The sequence below is a fragment of the Phoca vitulina genome, unplaced genomic scaffold (assembly GCF_004348235.1).
Source record: "Phoca vitulina isolate PV1807 unplaced genomic scaffold, GSC_HSeal_1.0 scaffold21, whole genome shotgun sequence".
In the NCBI taxonomy this organism is placed as follows: Eukaryota; Metazoa; Chordata; class Mammalia; order Carnivora; family Phocidae; genus Phoca; species Phoca vitulina.
In genome coordinates, this window is record NW_022589724.1 from 16,266,423 (window position 1) to 16,280,937 (window position 14,515).

Below are 14,515 nucleotides of genomic sequence, written 5' to 3' on the forward strand. Positions count from 1 at the left end.
AAAGAGAGAGACAGAGAGAGAGAGAGAAGGAAATAGGAAGGAATAGAGAAAGAGTCAGAAAAAGAACCAGAGCCAGGAAATACTCAGAGACAGAGAGGCTGAAGGAGGAATAGATAGCAAAAGAAAGGAACACAGAGAGAGAGACAGAGAGAGAGAGAGAGAGAGTCATACGCAGATGGAGAGACAAAAAGACAGAGATCAAAACCGAGATAAAAGGAAACAGAAGAAGACCAAGAATAAGAGAAACAAGAAGGGAGGGAGGGGTAGTATTATCCCAAAAGAGAAAGGGATAATACGAAGACAAAAAAAGAAACAGGAGGGAAAGAGGCAGAGAGGGACATAGAGAGCGAGACAGCTGGACACTGAGAACCACCCCTGCATGATGAGGAACAGAGGACAAGGCCTGACCATTGCGACGGCACCATCTTGGCCCTTCCAAGGGCTGGCTAATGCTCCTTCTTTTCATTCCATCTTCCATGGACTTACCTGGTCCCCTTCACTGAAGAGATGGACCCTAGGCCCAGAGGGTGAATGCTGCTCCCTTCCCTTTTAGCTTTGGACCAAAAACCAAGCCAGTCAAAGGTCCTATCACTCCATAACCTGGCTAGAAGAGGGCCTTGGGGTCCCACTGAAATCCCACAGGGAGAGGTGACTTTGTGGAGATGCCCAGAGGCCAGAAGGGCCTCCACAAGAGATGGTGGCCCTTGAGCATTTGACCAGGGCAACTTTAGTGGTCCCACCTCTCCCAGGGGTAATGACCTGAGAGGTACAGAAGGGAGAGTGAGTAGGTAACAGCCATTTTCATCCAAATCCCCTCATCTATCCCTCCCACACACATACAGGACTTTTTTTCATTGTTAGAATGACTTCCTTGCTTCCCAATTTATATTAAAATTTTCCTTTAAATAGAGAAGGGGAAACAAGTTCTCTCTTCAACCCACAATGAAGGCTATAAAAGGGTTTTTAAGCTTGGAAAATTTGGCTGGTCAGTTTTTCCTACTGTTTAATACATGCCTTAGGTTACACTGAATGAGTAAACATGGTTTATAAGCTTCTAATTCATAACTAGCCCTGCAAGTTTACAGCATATATATATATATATATATATATATATATATATGGTAAGTGTGTTTTTAAATAGGGTATACACACATACACACACATATATAAATTATAGTATACATGTGTAGTATTCACATATATGGCATACATATATAAAATATGTGTATAAAGTATATAGATGCATACATACATACACATATACACACACAAGTAAATACTCACATATGTGAGAGTCTGTGTGTGTGTATAAGTAATCTCTCAAATTTGACATCTCATTAGGGGTTTACAAAACCATCTCTCTCATTTGATCCTCATAATAACCCCAGGGGGTAGGCAGGGTGAGATGTCATCCCCACTTTATAGGTAACCAGAGTTAAGGCAGAGGCTCAAGGGACCCACACATCTCCAAGGGGCCACACACAGCCCATGTTACAGCTCCCCTCCACAGTCACACAGACTGATTATTACACGAGCACAGGTCAGGCAATGACTATTCCCGGATCTTTAAGAACATAAAGCTAAGGAGAGCCTAAGGCATCATCTAATTTCAGGGCTTCATTTTACAGGCTGGAAGACTAAAAGCTCAGCAGCTCACTCCTTGCCTAGATGGTGCCTCTGTGCAAATCAGGAAAAAAAAAAAAGAAAAAGAAAAAAGAAAAGACATCCTTTCCTTAAACACTTCCCTTCTATGTATCTGAAAATTGTCCTAACACCCCAATTTATTAGAACAAGAAACTGATGATTAACACATGACTATGATGTCTACAACTGGGATGATGAGTTTTTAGATGCAGTGTAAAGCCTGTGCAACTGTACACTACATTCCTGGGAGGGAGCTCAACCAGGGTCAGGGCAAAGAGGAGGACAAGAGAGAGGTTAGGGAAGGTCAGATGAGAGAGGAACCTAGATGGCTGCGGTCTAAGAACATAACTCATTTCACTTAAAGTGTAACAGGAGAAAAATAGTAACTAGTGTTTATTAAGCACTTAATTATGTCTGGAAGTTACAGCAACCCTTGAGTGGGACACATCTCTACCGCTGCCTTGCCTTCTCTCCTCCTCCTACGCCTCATTTGAACATTCACAATCTGTTAGGTAATATACCTAGTATTTCATCTACTTCGCCTCATTTCAGCTTCACAAGAACTCTAAGAACTATTTCCTCACATTTACACATGAAGATATCAAGACTAACAGAGGTGCAGCAACTTGCCCAGATTCACGCAGCAGACTGTGTGGCTGAGATTTGAGTTTTGTGAGGAAAGGGTAGAGGTCAGATTCCTCCACATTCTCTGAAGAGGGCTGAAAGGCTCCATCTACTCGATCAGTACGGACTCTTCTAGCACACCGCACCCTACTTTGTATACAGGGCATGGACATCCAGCAAGGGGGACTGATGTGCCAAAAGCCACACCGCAGGAAGCACCAGCCAAGAAGGAAAGCATCTCTCTGACTGCTCGTTCTGTGTGTTTTACAGTGTCCCACAGTCAAATCATCCCTTTGCTCTCACTGAGACTGTTGAACAGAGCCATGTGGACGATGGATTCATGGTCATCTATGCTCTGAGGCCACGATGGTGGCTCTGCCCCAGCTTGCCTCCTTGCTTCCATCTCTCCCTTACTAGCGTCCCAGTTTGGATGCAAACAGATATGGAGAGTCAACAGAAATTAAAAAAAAAAAAAAAAAAAAAAGGCAAGGCAAAACAAAATTAAAGCCAGGAATCTGCCATAACAGGCAAAGCAGTGTCTTTGGATACCAATGGAAATGGGTTTTCTGTCTTCAGAATCCTCTTGTATAAATGGGAATAAGTACTCCTACTTTAATGAAGTGTTTTGAGGATTTAATGTGATGCAAAGTTTCTGGCCTGATGCTTGCCCATGATGCATTCAGAGCTTTGTTTTACAGACTGGAAAATAAGGAGAAGTGGTTATTGGCCAGGGTCACTCACACTGGACTAGAACTTTACAGTGTATATGGTAGTTCATCTCCATCAACTCCTTACCATGGTCTATATGACCTAAGTGATCCAGGACCTCACTACTACTCACTGCAGCTAGAAGCCGTCTGCCGGCCATACTTCAATGACTCAGTTGCATCATCAGAGGTACTCCCTGATCACCTTAACTAAAGCGGCATCCCCCAACCTCTATCCCTATCCCATCTTTATTTTATTTCAAGCACATGTTACTCTTTGATATTATATTATATTGTGTAACAGTTATTTTATCCTCATCCCTCCCCCCACCCCCTGCCACGGAAACATAAGCTCAATGATAGGAAGCATTTTGTTTTCTTCGATGCTGTATCTCAGCTTCTAAAACAGTTTTTGGTGCATAGAAGGTGCTCAGTAAGTGTGTATTAAATGACTTAACTCATAATTCCTCACAAAACACCAAGAGGCTAACCAGGCTGGGATTCTGATTCCCATTTTACACATGAATAAACTGAGGCCCAGGGAGGTGAAGAAATGTCTCCAAACTTCAGCTGCTAAGTGACAGAGGTGTGACGGGCACACTGAGTCATCAGACTGTAATCCAAATTTCTCTCAATCCCACCAAACTGTATTTCCTACTATCGCTCCCCTTCATTTTCAAGTATGTACTGGCGAGTGGCTGTTATTTGCGATTCCACTGCTGAAGTGAGAAGCCACAGGAGATGGAGGTGTTAGGAGTGATTTCCCCATGTGTTCTCCACCCAGACATAGGCCTTGCCAGGGTCATGCTGTGGACAAGCCAGAGCACGGGTCCTCAGGGGGAAGCAGGCATCACCCATGGTCCAGAGCAGCCACCAGCAGCCAAAAGGAGGAGGGGCTCGGTATCAAATTGGGAGAATGGAGGAAGAGGGTAGGCAGGGATTGTGTAGTCATTTTCAAGGCTCCAGAGGGCCAGAAGGGAGAAGTCCAATTTCCCTTTCGGAGCAATTTCCGCTCTGTGAAGAGGTGACGACTTTACTTCATTGCCCCGAGGTTTCCACTTGCCTCCTGGGGACAGCCAAGTCCTGCAGGGGAGGGAGGGCCTCACCAGCTCTTGGGTTCTCTGGAGAGGAAAGGCCTGGGCTGGGCCTTGGGTTGGGATCTGACTTCCTCTGTGACTCACCTGCCCCCTCTGGACATCAGCTCACTTACCTATTAAAAGAAATCTTGGGCCCAGAGGAACTCTGGGGATTGGTTTGGGGAGCTGGTGTTTAGAAAAACGTGGGCATGCTATAGGCCCATTCTGTGTTTGGTGCTCCACATACGTGATCTCCTTAATCCTTACAGACGTTGGCGTTATCGTGCTCATTTTGTAGTTGGAGAAATAGCGGTGCAAGATCAATGGTCATGTCCAAAATCACACCAATAGGGAAAACAGCATTGGGATCAGAACCAAAAGCTGTCCAGGCTCTTAATATTTGTCCTCCTCAAATGCAGAGCTGGGGTATTGTGCCCAGACATCCTCAGAGGCAGAGTCAAGGCCCATAGAAACCACTGAAGTAAATCTTCTATCTCTCAGACAGATAAACAGGCACGAAAGGAAAGTGCCTTGCCTGAGGTCACACAGCAGGATAAAAGCAGAGTCTAATTAGAACCAAGCCAGACTTCCCTACTGAACGAAAAAGCGAATGGACTTTCACTGGTGGTCTGCATTCCATCATTATTAGCCAGGCGGGAAGAAGGTGGGCAGCCTGTAGGCCGAAGGGCAGGAGTTCCTAGGACAACGGCCCTTCCAAGCCTCACGCTCCAGACCACAACATTCCCACAGCCTAGCACAGTGCCGGTGCCTGGTGGATATTCAAGAATTTCTGAATGAATGGATTCACAGACCAGAGTCACTCCTTTCACCTTTGGTTCACACTCATCTACTGTCTGATACGTTCTTTCTGTCCTGCAAAGTCAATCTTCAGGACCCAGGTTAAGGCTCATGCCCACCCCCAATGCCTTCCCTGTCCACATTCCACTTTAATTCACAGGGACCTTACCAGCATTTTAAACCCGGGCTTTTCTGAGCCTCCATTTCCTCACCTACACAATAGGATGGGAGCAGAGTCCCCATGACATCGGGAGAGTTCCATGAGGCACACATGACATACTCACTAACAGGTGGCAGTCACAGCCTTCATCACTTCACCTCGTCCTACCACCCACCAACATGTTCCACTCACCCTTCTAGAACCTCAATTTCCTTTCAGTATATCCATCAACAGGACCAGTCAGCTGCCTGTGAAGTAGGGGTGTGTCTGTATGCGTGTGCTAAACACCCCGCACAGGGAAGCCTTGATTCACGAAGGTGTCATTGACACCTTTGCCCTCATGTAGGGCACTTCATGGTTTACAGGGCACTTTTCTTTTCTTTTTTTCTTGTGATCCTTAGAGCAAAACTTCCATGCAAATGAGGTTACTTTTACCTTATAGATGAGGAAAGTTGAGGATCAGAAAGGGGAGTTGATCTGCCACAGTGATAAATGCGAGATGGGGGACTCTTATAAGGGCTTAGGACCTGGACCCAGCTCTGCTAACCCCCTGTCAAGTGACCTTTCCTCAGCATCTCCATGCACAAGGTAAGGACATGACTGGAGCACACAGAAGGGAGTGCTTCCATGGAAGAAAGCACTGGGAAGATCAATAAAAGGCAGGGCGACAGCATGGGAAGGGCAATTTGGAAGACCTGCACAAGACAGTTTCAGAAGACCCCGGAGGCAGTGAGATTTGGGACTCAGCCTCTAGAGCACCATTTCCATCCCATACCCCTCCTCTACCTCTGAATTTTTAAACACATCCCCTGGTAAGCTGAATTTTTAAATAGTTCCCATTTGGATATTAATATGAATTTTGACTTCTCCCTTTTATCTAGGGACAGAATCCGGATTATGATTAGAGGTCAACCGCTCAGAAAATGGCAAAGCCTATATCATGAGCCAATGGATGTTTGGAAATGGTTGCTTTGGTGGGGGCCATGTGGGCCAGATATAGGGAAAGTGTGCTGGAGGGCTTCTAAGAAAGGTTTCCTTTCTCTCTTAAGATGGAAACATGGAGGGAGAGTCCATTTTCTCTTTTGAATATATCTGAATATAATGCTTAGAAGCCTTGCAGCCATCTTGTGATAAGCACCAGGCAGCCATCTTGCTATGAGCCTGAGGGAGGGACCACAAACAAGGGTACCACAGAGAACCAGAGCTGGATCTCTCTTATGCCACATTTGGATCCACCCTACCTCTGGACTTCTGGTAACACAAGATAATGCATTCCTTATTGTTTAAACGGATTTCAGTTGAAATTACTGTTCCGGGCAGCCAAAGGCCACCTGACTCCTCCTTGTGGCTCTTAATGCGCAGCCCTGCTTTGTGACTCAGCGCAGGTCTCACCACTGGGTGTTATGACCTACTGAGTCAGGTAGTCAGAAGTTACTGGTCACAAACAATAATGTTAAAATATTTAAGAATGCTTGGCTTTTTAGATCATCTAGACCAATTGTTCTCAAACTTTATCATGCATCAGAATCACCTAATGGGAGGTTCTTGTTCAAACACGATTGCAGGACCCCACCCCCAGAGTTACTAATTCAGTAAGTCTATGGTGGGGCTTGAAAATTGAAATTTCTTTAAGTTCCTAGATACTGCTGTTGCTGCTGGTCTGAGCACCACATTTTGAAAATAAGTGATTTAGATAATTTAATACTAATGTCTCTCACATTTGTTTGCACATAGGTATGATTTCTTGGACAGGAGAAAAAGGAAGTGAAACTACAGCTAGTCCTCTTGTACCTGGAAACATCTAGGGGAGTGTGTCTTGCCTTGACTACATCCTTCATGGGTGTCATGTGGAAATGAAGGTTGAGATCTAAGGTTCCAGCCTATTACTTCAGACCCAGAAAGCCTAGGACGTAGGTTCAGTGACGGAGTGATAACACGGAATGAGATGCCTATCTTCATCTCCCAGCTAACACATCTATGAAATCAAAAAGGTACTATAGCCATTACCCATGCTGTTATTGTCATCACTTAGACTTTATAAATTCCTTTCTCATCCATCATCTCATCTAATCCCCATAACAATACTGTGAGAAGGGAACAATCATTATGAATATAAATATGATGAGAAGGAAGAGGGAGAAGAAAAGGGGGGGGACCAGAAGAGAAGTGAAGATAACTCCCATTGTACAGATGTGGAAACTGAGGTTGAATGACTTGTCAAACAAGTAAATTCCTGAGCTAAGATTCAAACCTAGGTTTCTCCACCATTAAGTTCTGTATTCTTTCTAGTAAACTGTGATATTTTCAGTAAGTTGGCACAGGAGTTAACTATGGGTAAGAAACAGAAAGTTCAGGAATTCTAGGGCTATCTCACCTTCCAAAAGAAGGCTGTCCTCTTGCTTCAGAAACAGTAGCAAAGCAGACTCAGCCTATTGGGATGGCATGGTGTGGAAAAGAGCATGGTGATCTTGGGTGGGTTACTAAACTTCTCTGAGTATCAAGTTCATTGGCTTTAAAATTCAATGTCATAACACCTTCCTTGCAGGACTGTGAAGACTGGCAATATTATATAGAAAGACCGTGACAGTCTTTGGCCCAAAGTAGGCCCTAAATAATAGAAGGCTCTTATGATTTTGATAATGATGATTATTCAGGGATGTTCTAAGAATGAACATGTATGAGGCAGGGGGCAAGGAAGAGGCTCAGATCCATGACTAGCAGGTTCAGCTTGGGTAGACGTGGGCACTTCTTATTGAACCAGGCCTTGGATGCCAGCTTCTAAAGCTGTAATTTGCTAAATCAACCAGTTCGCGGGCCTTACTTCACAAATTATTACTTTGCTGTTTCAAAGGCCTCCCATAACTAGAACCAGCCCTCCACAAAGCAGGCAGAGTCAGAGCTGAGTTCTACGAGGAAAGCATTGTCTCAGGGGTTGTAGATGCCTGGAATGTATTTTTTGGCCAGTGCTGGTGGTTGGATTTTTAGCAAGGAGAGAAGGGCCAAAATGTTTTGTTGTTGTTGTTGTTGTTTTAAAATCACATAGCTTAGATGCTTAGATTTGGACTGAAGTCTGTCTCACTCTAAAACTCTAACATTATGGATACTGCCTCTGTTCCACTAACAATATTTCTCTCCGTTTTTTAAAAGATTTTATTTATTTATTTGACAGAGAGAGAGAGAGACAGTGAGAGAGGGAACACAAGCAGGGGAAGTGGGAGAGGGAGAAGCAGGCTCCCTGCTGAGCAGGGAGCCCGATGCGGGGCTCGATCCCAGGACTCTGGGATCATGACCCGAGCTAAAGGCAGCTGCTTAACCGACTGAGCCATCCAGGCGCCCCTGACAGAATATTTCTAACATGGGTTGGACACTTCGGTGAAGGTAAAAGAAAAGCCATTCTTGGTGGGAGAAAGGTTGAGGGTCCTATTTTTGAGTGGCTTCGGCAAGTGTCTGCATTCTCCACCAGAGTAGGAAAAAAAAAAAGTCTTTTTGAAAAATTTTGTTCTAGTTTTACCTAGTAGGTGCTACGTGAAATATAACTGAGTTGACTGGAAGGCAAGTGAATTGCTGAAACACAGTGCTTTACTATTTGAGCCACAGATCTTAACCACCGTGGGTAAACATGTTTCCATGGGAAAATGTGGTCAGAGTTCCCTTCCGTGCTGAGGTGCCAGGAACACCTTTCCCTTGCAGGCTTTCACTGATTTCTGTGGGGCTTCATGGTGTAATGGAAAGAGCTCTATATTTAGAACAAGATGACATGAGTTCCAGTCCCAGTTTTCCCGCTCTGTTAGTTGAATGACCCTTGGACTCTCAGTCTCAGTTTCTTTATCTGTCAAGCAGGCATGAAATCTCCTACTTCTCTGGGGTCTTTTGAGCTTAAAGGAAAAATAATGTTTGCAGAATCACTTTGAAAGCTGTAAAGCCCCTGTACAATTCTGAAGAGTTGTTAGTAACTCTCTGGTCTGTTAGGATGTGAGCCCCCCTACACACCGACACAACTTCGACATGAAAGTGGCCATTCACTTCTCAGGGCTTCATGGCCAAGGCCCCAGTCCTCTCTGCGGAGACGTACCTGCTTCTGTCTCTATGCTGCCCGGGTATCTCTACTCTAAAGGCTTCAACTTCTAAAATTCATAAGCTCTAAAGTTAAAGAATGCTGAAAAGGAGCAATTATTGCAACACGTGTGGACAATATGTGGTGTAGATCATTGCTCTTGCCTGGGGCCCTGCTGACAGAGCATAGAGGATGGAAGGTGTGGCATTGGAGGAAAGCCCCAGAGCATGGGGGCCAGTGACTTCCCAGCTCACGGGGGTGGGATTTTGTCACATTCTCTACCTTCACCCAGCCTGAGAACCGGAATATCACTGACAGCTTCTGCCTTCTAAGGCCACTGTAACATAGCAATAAAGTAAGCATCAGATTAAAACCTGTATCCAAAAGGTATTCATCTCACCTATACCACTGGTCCTTAGATGGAGTGACAACGTCAGCACAGAGCAGTAAGCACAGGAGACTGATTAAAACAAACCACTGCTGCATTCAACAGCAGGGACGGAAGGAAGTCCTGAGAACTCTCAACGTGGCAAGGGGGCCTTCTCGATCCTTTATCCTGCAGGTGCCAGCCCTAAGCAAAGCTCTTACTCTACTGTTTCCCTGCTGAAAGGTCTTCAATTATTCATGGGCCTCAGAAAAAGGTCAAAACTCATCACAGTCGCCCTAAATGAGTCCCAACCACCATTCCAGGTCCACTCTTTCCACCAACCATCCCTTCTGGATTCATCCCCAAACGGGTCCCCATTCCATACCCGTCCCGCCTTTGTGTTGGCTGTTCCCCCAACCTGGTAGACCAATTCTCCCCATCTCCTTGCCTGTTATCCGCAGTCTTATTAAAATCCTACTCATTTCCAAGGCCCAGCTCAAATGTCATCTCTAGGAAGCCCCTCCTGATCCCAAACCCCTCCAGATCCCCCTCCATTCCTCCTTCTCTAATCCACAGAGACCTCTATTATTTGGTGCTAATTTTATTTACACAAAGGACAAGATATCAGAAGGCTCAAGTTTGTGCACAATGTTCTAGCATCTCCTACGTGCATGCCTGCCACATCACAGAAACCTCTCAAAGCGTCTCTTTCCTTATCTCTAATCATAATATATATATATATATATAAATCATATATAATCATAACCATAATACCTACTTCATGGAGGTGGTGTAAGCAGCAAAAGAGATGGAAGTAAATTTTAATTTTGGAAATAGGATAAATTTGTCATTGTGATTTTTAGTATGCCTCCCTAAGTTGTTGCTTTGTTTTGTTTTTTTAACTTCAGTGAGGCCAGTCTACAGTGTTGAGGTCTTTTATTTTCTTTACATTTATCATGCCATGAATTCATAGGGAATAGGTTCCAGAAGTTCGAGCTCCTTTCCATTGGTTCTCACAAAGTGTGCTTCTCTGGGTGGGGCAGGCTGGCGCTTCAGCTGAACCCAAGTACCTTTCTCTTTGGCTTTCTTCTTTTTCTGATCATTTTCCTTCACACGCTTCAGGAAGCTATCTCGGCTCTTTGAGTGTTTAATATGCTCAATGCGTACATTAATTCTCTTGGCAAGAATCTTGCCTTTAACTTGTTTGTTTACAACAATGCCAACAGCATGCTGAGTAACACTGTAGACTCTTCCAGTTTTGCCATGGTAACATTTGTGGGACATTCCTTTTTGAACACTGCCCACTTCCTTGATGTCCACAATATCACCTTTCTTGTAGATTCGTATGTATGCGGCCAAAGGAACAATTCCATGTTTTTTAAAGGGCCTAGAGTACATATAGTGGGTACCTCTCCTCTTTCCCTTTGTGTTGGTCATTTTGGCGAGTTACTGAAAGATGGCGGTTCTGGCCGAAAAGCCAATGAGGCCAGTCTAATCTCTGTATCCTAGGTGCTCAGATCCAATTCTGACCCAGCACAAGTTAGAAATATCTGATGAATGAAAAAATGCAGAAAGAAAACAAAAAAAAGTACACACACACACAAGAAAAACCTTGACTGAATCAAGTAAGAGTCAGGAAACAGGACAGAAGACTCCTTTCAACATGAGAATGACCCCTTTCCCAACAATTAAATTAGGGTTCTCTGATACTCCTTTTCATAACACCTAGTCACATATCCTATCACAACATGAACTGTATCTCTAGTTTGTTGGTCTAATTCATTTCAGCTGCATTTGACAAGTCCCCCAGTGATGGGGACCATTTTTCTTTTGTCCACTGAACCGCTAGCACCTAGAACAGCACTAAATATGTATCTGTTAAATGAAAGAATACACTGATATTTGTACTTATAAAAACAGAAAATAATATCCAGATGAAAGGTGAAGGCTTTCGTTCAATAACTATTAATGTAAGCAGAGACACCTTCCGTCTTGCCCCCATCCCATCCCCTAGTCAGGGTTACGAGGCCCATGCGTTGTTCCCATTGCTTCTTCCACTTTCCCGGATGGAAACACTTACACTATATTGCCTTTGTCCTTGCCTGCTTGCCTTCTAGACTGACATCTCCAAGACAGAACCACCTATCATTTGTCTTTAGGTCCTCACCGCACAGCAGTGGGTGCTGAAACACAGTGATAGGACACAACCACAGCTGTGAAGTTCTGTAATTCAAGGCCCCTCTGCTCGCCGATGCTCATATGCTGTTTCTTTTATTTGGCCTCTCTATTCGCCAAAATTTCTCCATGTTCACACAACGGTCGAACAAACAGAACTGAAACTTTGGTTTTATAACTTACGTTGGAAACCACATGTTCATTTGAGAGTTCTATCCTATTTCTGACAAGCGTGCCTTTCCCTTCTGTCTAGGACCTACGGACATCATGCGAGATGGAGAGGCATGCATAACGTGGATGTGTGGTGGGGACACCGGGAACTGCAAACACACAGGGAAGCTCTGGGGGGTGAATAACGAGCTCTGATGGAATCCGCCTGCCCCTGAGTTTCCAAAGCCAGAAAACCCAGCAGGGTCTCTTGGAGAGAAGTTTTAAAGATGGCTCAGGGTTGGGAAAAAGTGTCCCCTGCAAACGGAAGAAATCAGAGAACTTCCCCGAACATCGTGGAATCAGAAGAGCTGAGGCCGCTGCCACATCGGGGACAGGATACCAGTGGAGAGGCAGAAAATCAAATTTCAGGTCATAGGCACTGAGGGATAATGGTCATGACTGAAGCCAGAGAAGACGCGAGCCAGGGCAGCTGGGAATGAGAGAAGTATCACCTGTAAACAGGAGGCACTCTCCTGTGTGATTTGCCCCAGTGATCGCAACAACCCTCTCGGTGGGCTGCCACGGTTACACAGAGGATGCCAGAGGATCAGGAGGCTGAGCGGTCCGCCCAAAGTCACAGGGCTCCTAAGACACCATGTCAGGATTGGGAACCAGACCGGTATGTTCCAAATGCATGACTAACCCTGTTCTAGGACAATGCCTCCTGTCTGATGCTTAAGCTGCCTCTGGCTGATGTGACCAGAAGGAGCCAGAGCTGTGTTCCGATCTTGGGTTATCGTCCGTGAAAAACAAAAACAAAAACAAAATGAAAAAACAAAACAAAAAGGAAGGCAGGAAAGGAGGGAGAGAAGGAGGAAGGGGAAAGGAAAGAAGGAAAGGAGGGAGAGAAGAAGAGACAAAGACAGAAAGAGAAAGAAAGAGCGAAAGAGCGAGAGAGAGAGAGAAAAGGAATTCCGGCTCCGTGCCAGCCCCACTGAGACAGGCTACTCAGGGTCGTGACCTGGGGCTTCATATTTGAAACACTCTCTAGGTAATTCTTTTTTTTTTTTTTTTTTTAGGATTTTATTTGTTTATTTGAGAGAGAAAGAGACAGAGATAGTGAGAGAGAACAGGAGCAGGGCGGGGAGAGGGAGAAGCAGGACCCTGCTGAGCAGGGAGCCCAATGCAGGACTCGATCCCAGGACCCTGAGATCATGACCTGAGCCGAGGGCAGATGCTTAACCGACTGAGCCACCCAGGCGCCCCTCCAGGTGATTCTTATACCCCAGGGCAGACAACCACGGATCTGGAAGGGACTTCTGCTCTGGCTATGTTTGACTTGTGCTTCTAACATCCTTTCCAGCATCTGGGCTTTATGTCCCAAGTCTCTCTGCCTGCTGGTGCTCAGAGTGAAAGCTCTTCATAGCAATCTAAGGAAAAGTACTAAAGATACATGCTTTATTAATTATAAAATACATACTTTTTTTTTTTTGTCTTTCGATATATCTGAAATTGAGATGTGTCCTACCAATGATGATGACATACAAACAGTTTCCATCAGCCAGGGCAGGCGGATGTCACTGTGTGTGCCTTGTGTGAACCTGGCCATCATTCCTGGATATAGACAGAGCCCTTGGTGTTTCAGGACACAAACTAGTTAAGAACTAATCGTGAAAGAAACGTGAGTTCTGACTATTGTCTGACAGCCTTCACTGACAACTGCCTGTAAGATCAGGAAAAGCACCAGCATTAAAACTGGAAGGAAAATCCCAGAGATAATAAAGGAGCCTTCTTTGAAGAAATTCATTTAAAAAAAAAAAAAAAAAAGAGTGACACACTATACACACTGCAACACGGAAGAACAGTGAAAGGAGCCCAGTCACTAAGGATCACATACAGTTAAGAGTTCATTAATCTGCAATGTCCAAAACAGGCCAATCCATGGAGACAGAAAGTAGATTAGTAGTTGTGTGGGACTGGGGAAAGGAGAGGAAGAAGGGAGTGGATATGAACAGGTATGGGGTTTATTTGGGGGGTGCTGACAATGTCCTAAAAATTTATTGTGTTGATAGTTACAATTCTGTGAATGTACAAAAAAAAACTATTAAATTGTACATTTTATATAATAGGGAAATTGTATGGCATGCAACATATATCTCAATATTGCTGTTAAATAAATTTAAAAAAAACTATGGGGTGGGGTGGGGAAGAAATGCAGTATAACCAATCCTCTGGCTGCCAAAGAGAACAGCAGTATATGGAAAAACCCAGACTTGCAATGACCTTGCATCAGAAAGTGATTCAGGAAAGTAAAAAGCTGAATGTAAAGAAATTTTATGAATATTTGAACATTTATTTTACTTTTATATCACAAAAGTGATATATTATAAAAATATAATCAAAATAAATGAGCTCTTTTAATAAGTCTAAAAATTTAATTGGTAGGAAAGCACTGGGTTATAGTTTAGTTGGCAGCATTTTCTTTCTTAATGGCACCTAAAATAAAATGGCTCTTAAAATCAAGGACATGTCAATGTGATGAAGATACAGTATTTGAGTCTCAGCTACTGGGGGCCGGTTTCTCCAGTCAGTGACGAGCTGTGAAATACTGGAAAGACCCTCCTCCATTCCCAAGCTCTCACATCTCTCAAGTGGATTTATGTGTAAGGATCCCCCTGGCTCTCAGATGTTCTAGCTGCAATTTAAATTTCTATTCATGTCTGGAGGAAAATTCATCAATCGTTCGATCCTGCACCAGAT

At 44.3% G+C, this 14,515-nt stretch overlaps 2 protein-coding genes across 7 annotated transcripts in view; both read right to left on the reverse strand.

The window, feature by feature from the left end:
• Positions 1-14,515, reverse strand: part of ASTN2 (astrotactin 2) — an 877,839-nt gene that overhangs the window by 72,202 nt on the left and 791,122 nt on the right. The gene's annotated exons all lie outside the window — the stretch shown is intronic.
• LOC116641422 (60S ribosomal protein L21-like) lies at positions 10,223-11,917 on the reverse strand. Its single transcript, XM_032419137.1, has one exon. It carries the CDS (start codon positions 10,865-10,867, stop codon positions 10,385-10,387), a length of 483 nt encoding a protein of 160 aa, XP_032275028.1. The 5' UTR covers positions 10,868-11,917; the 3' UTR covers positions 10,223-10,384.

What these genes read in the sequence shown, in the direction of transcription:
- LOC116641422 (XM_032419137.1), bottom strand. Translation starts at nt 10,867, where the DNA reads ATGACCAACACAAAGGGAAAGAGGAGAGGTACCCACTATATGTACTCT.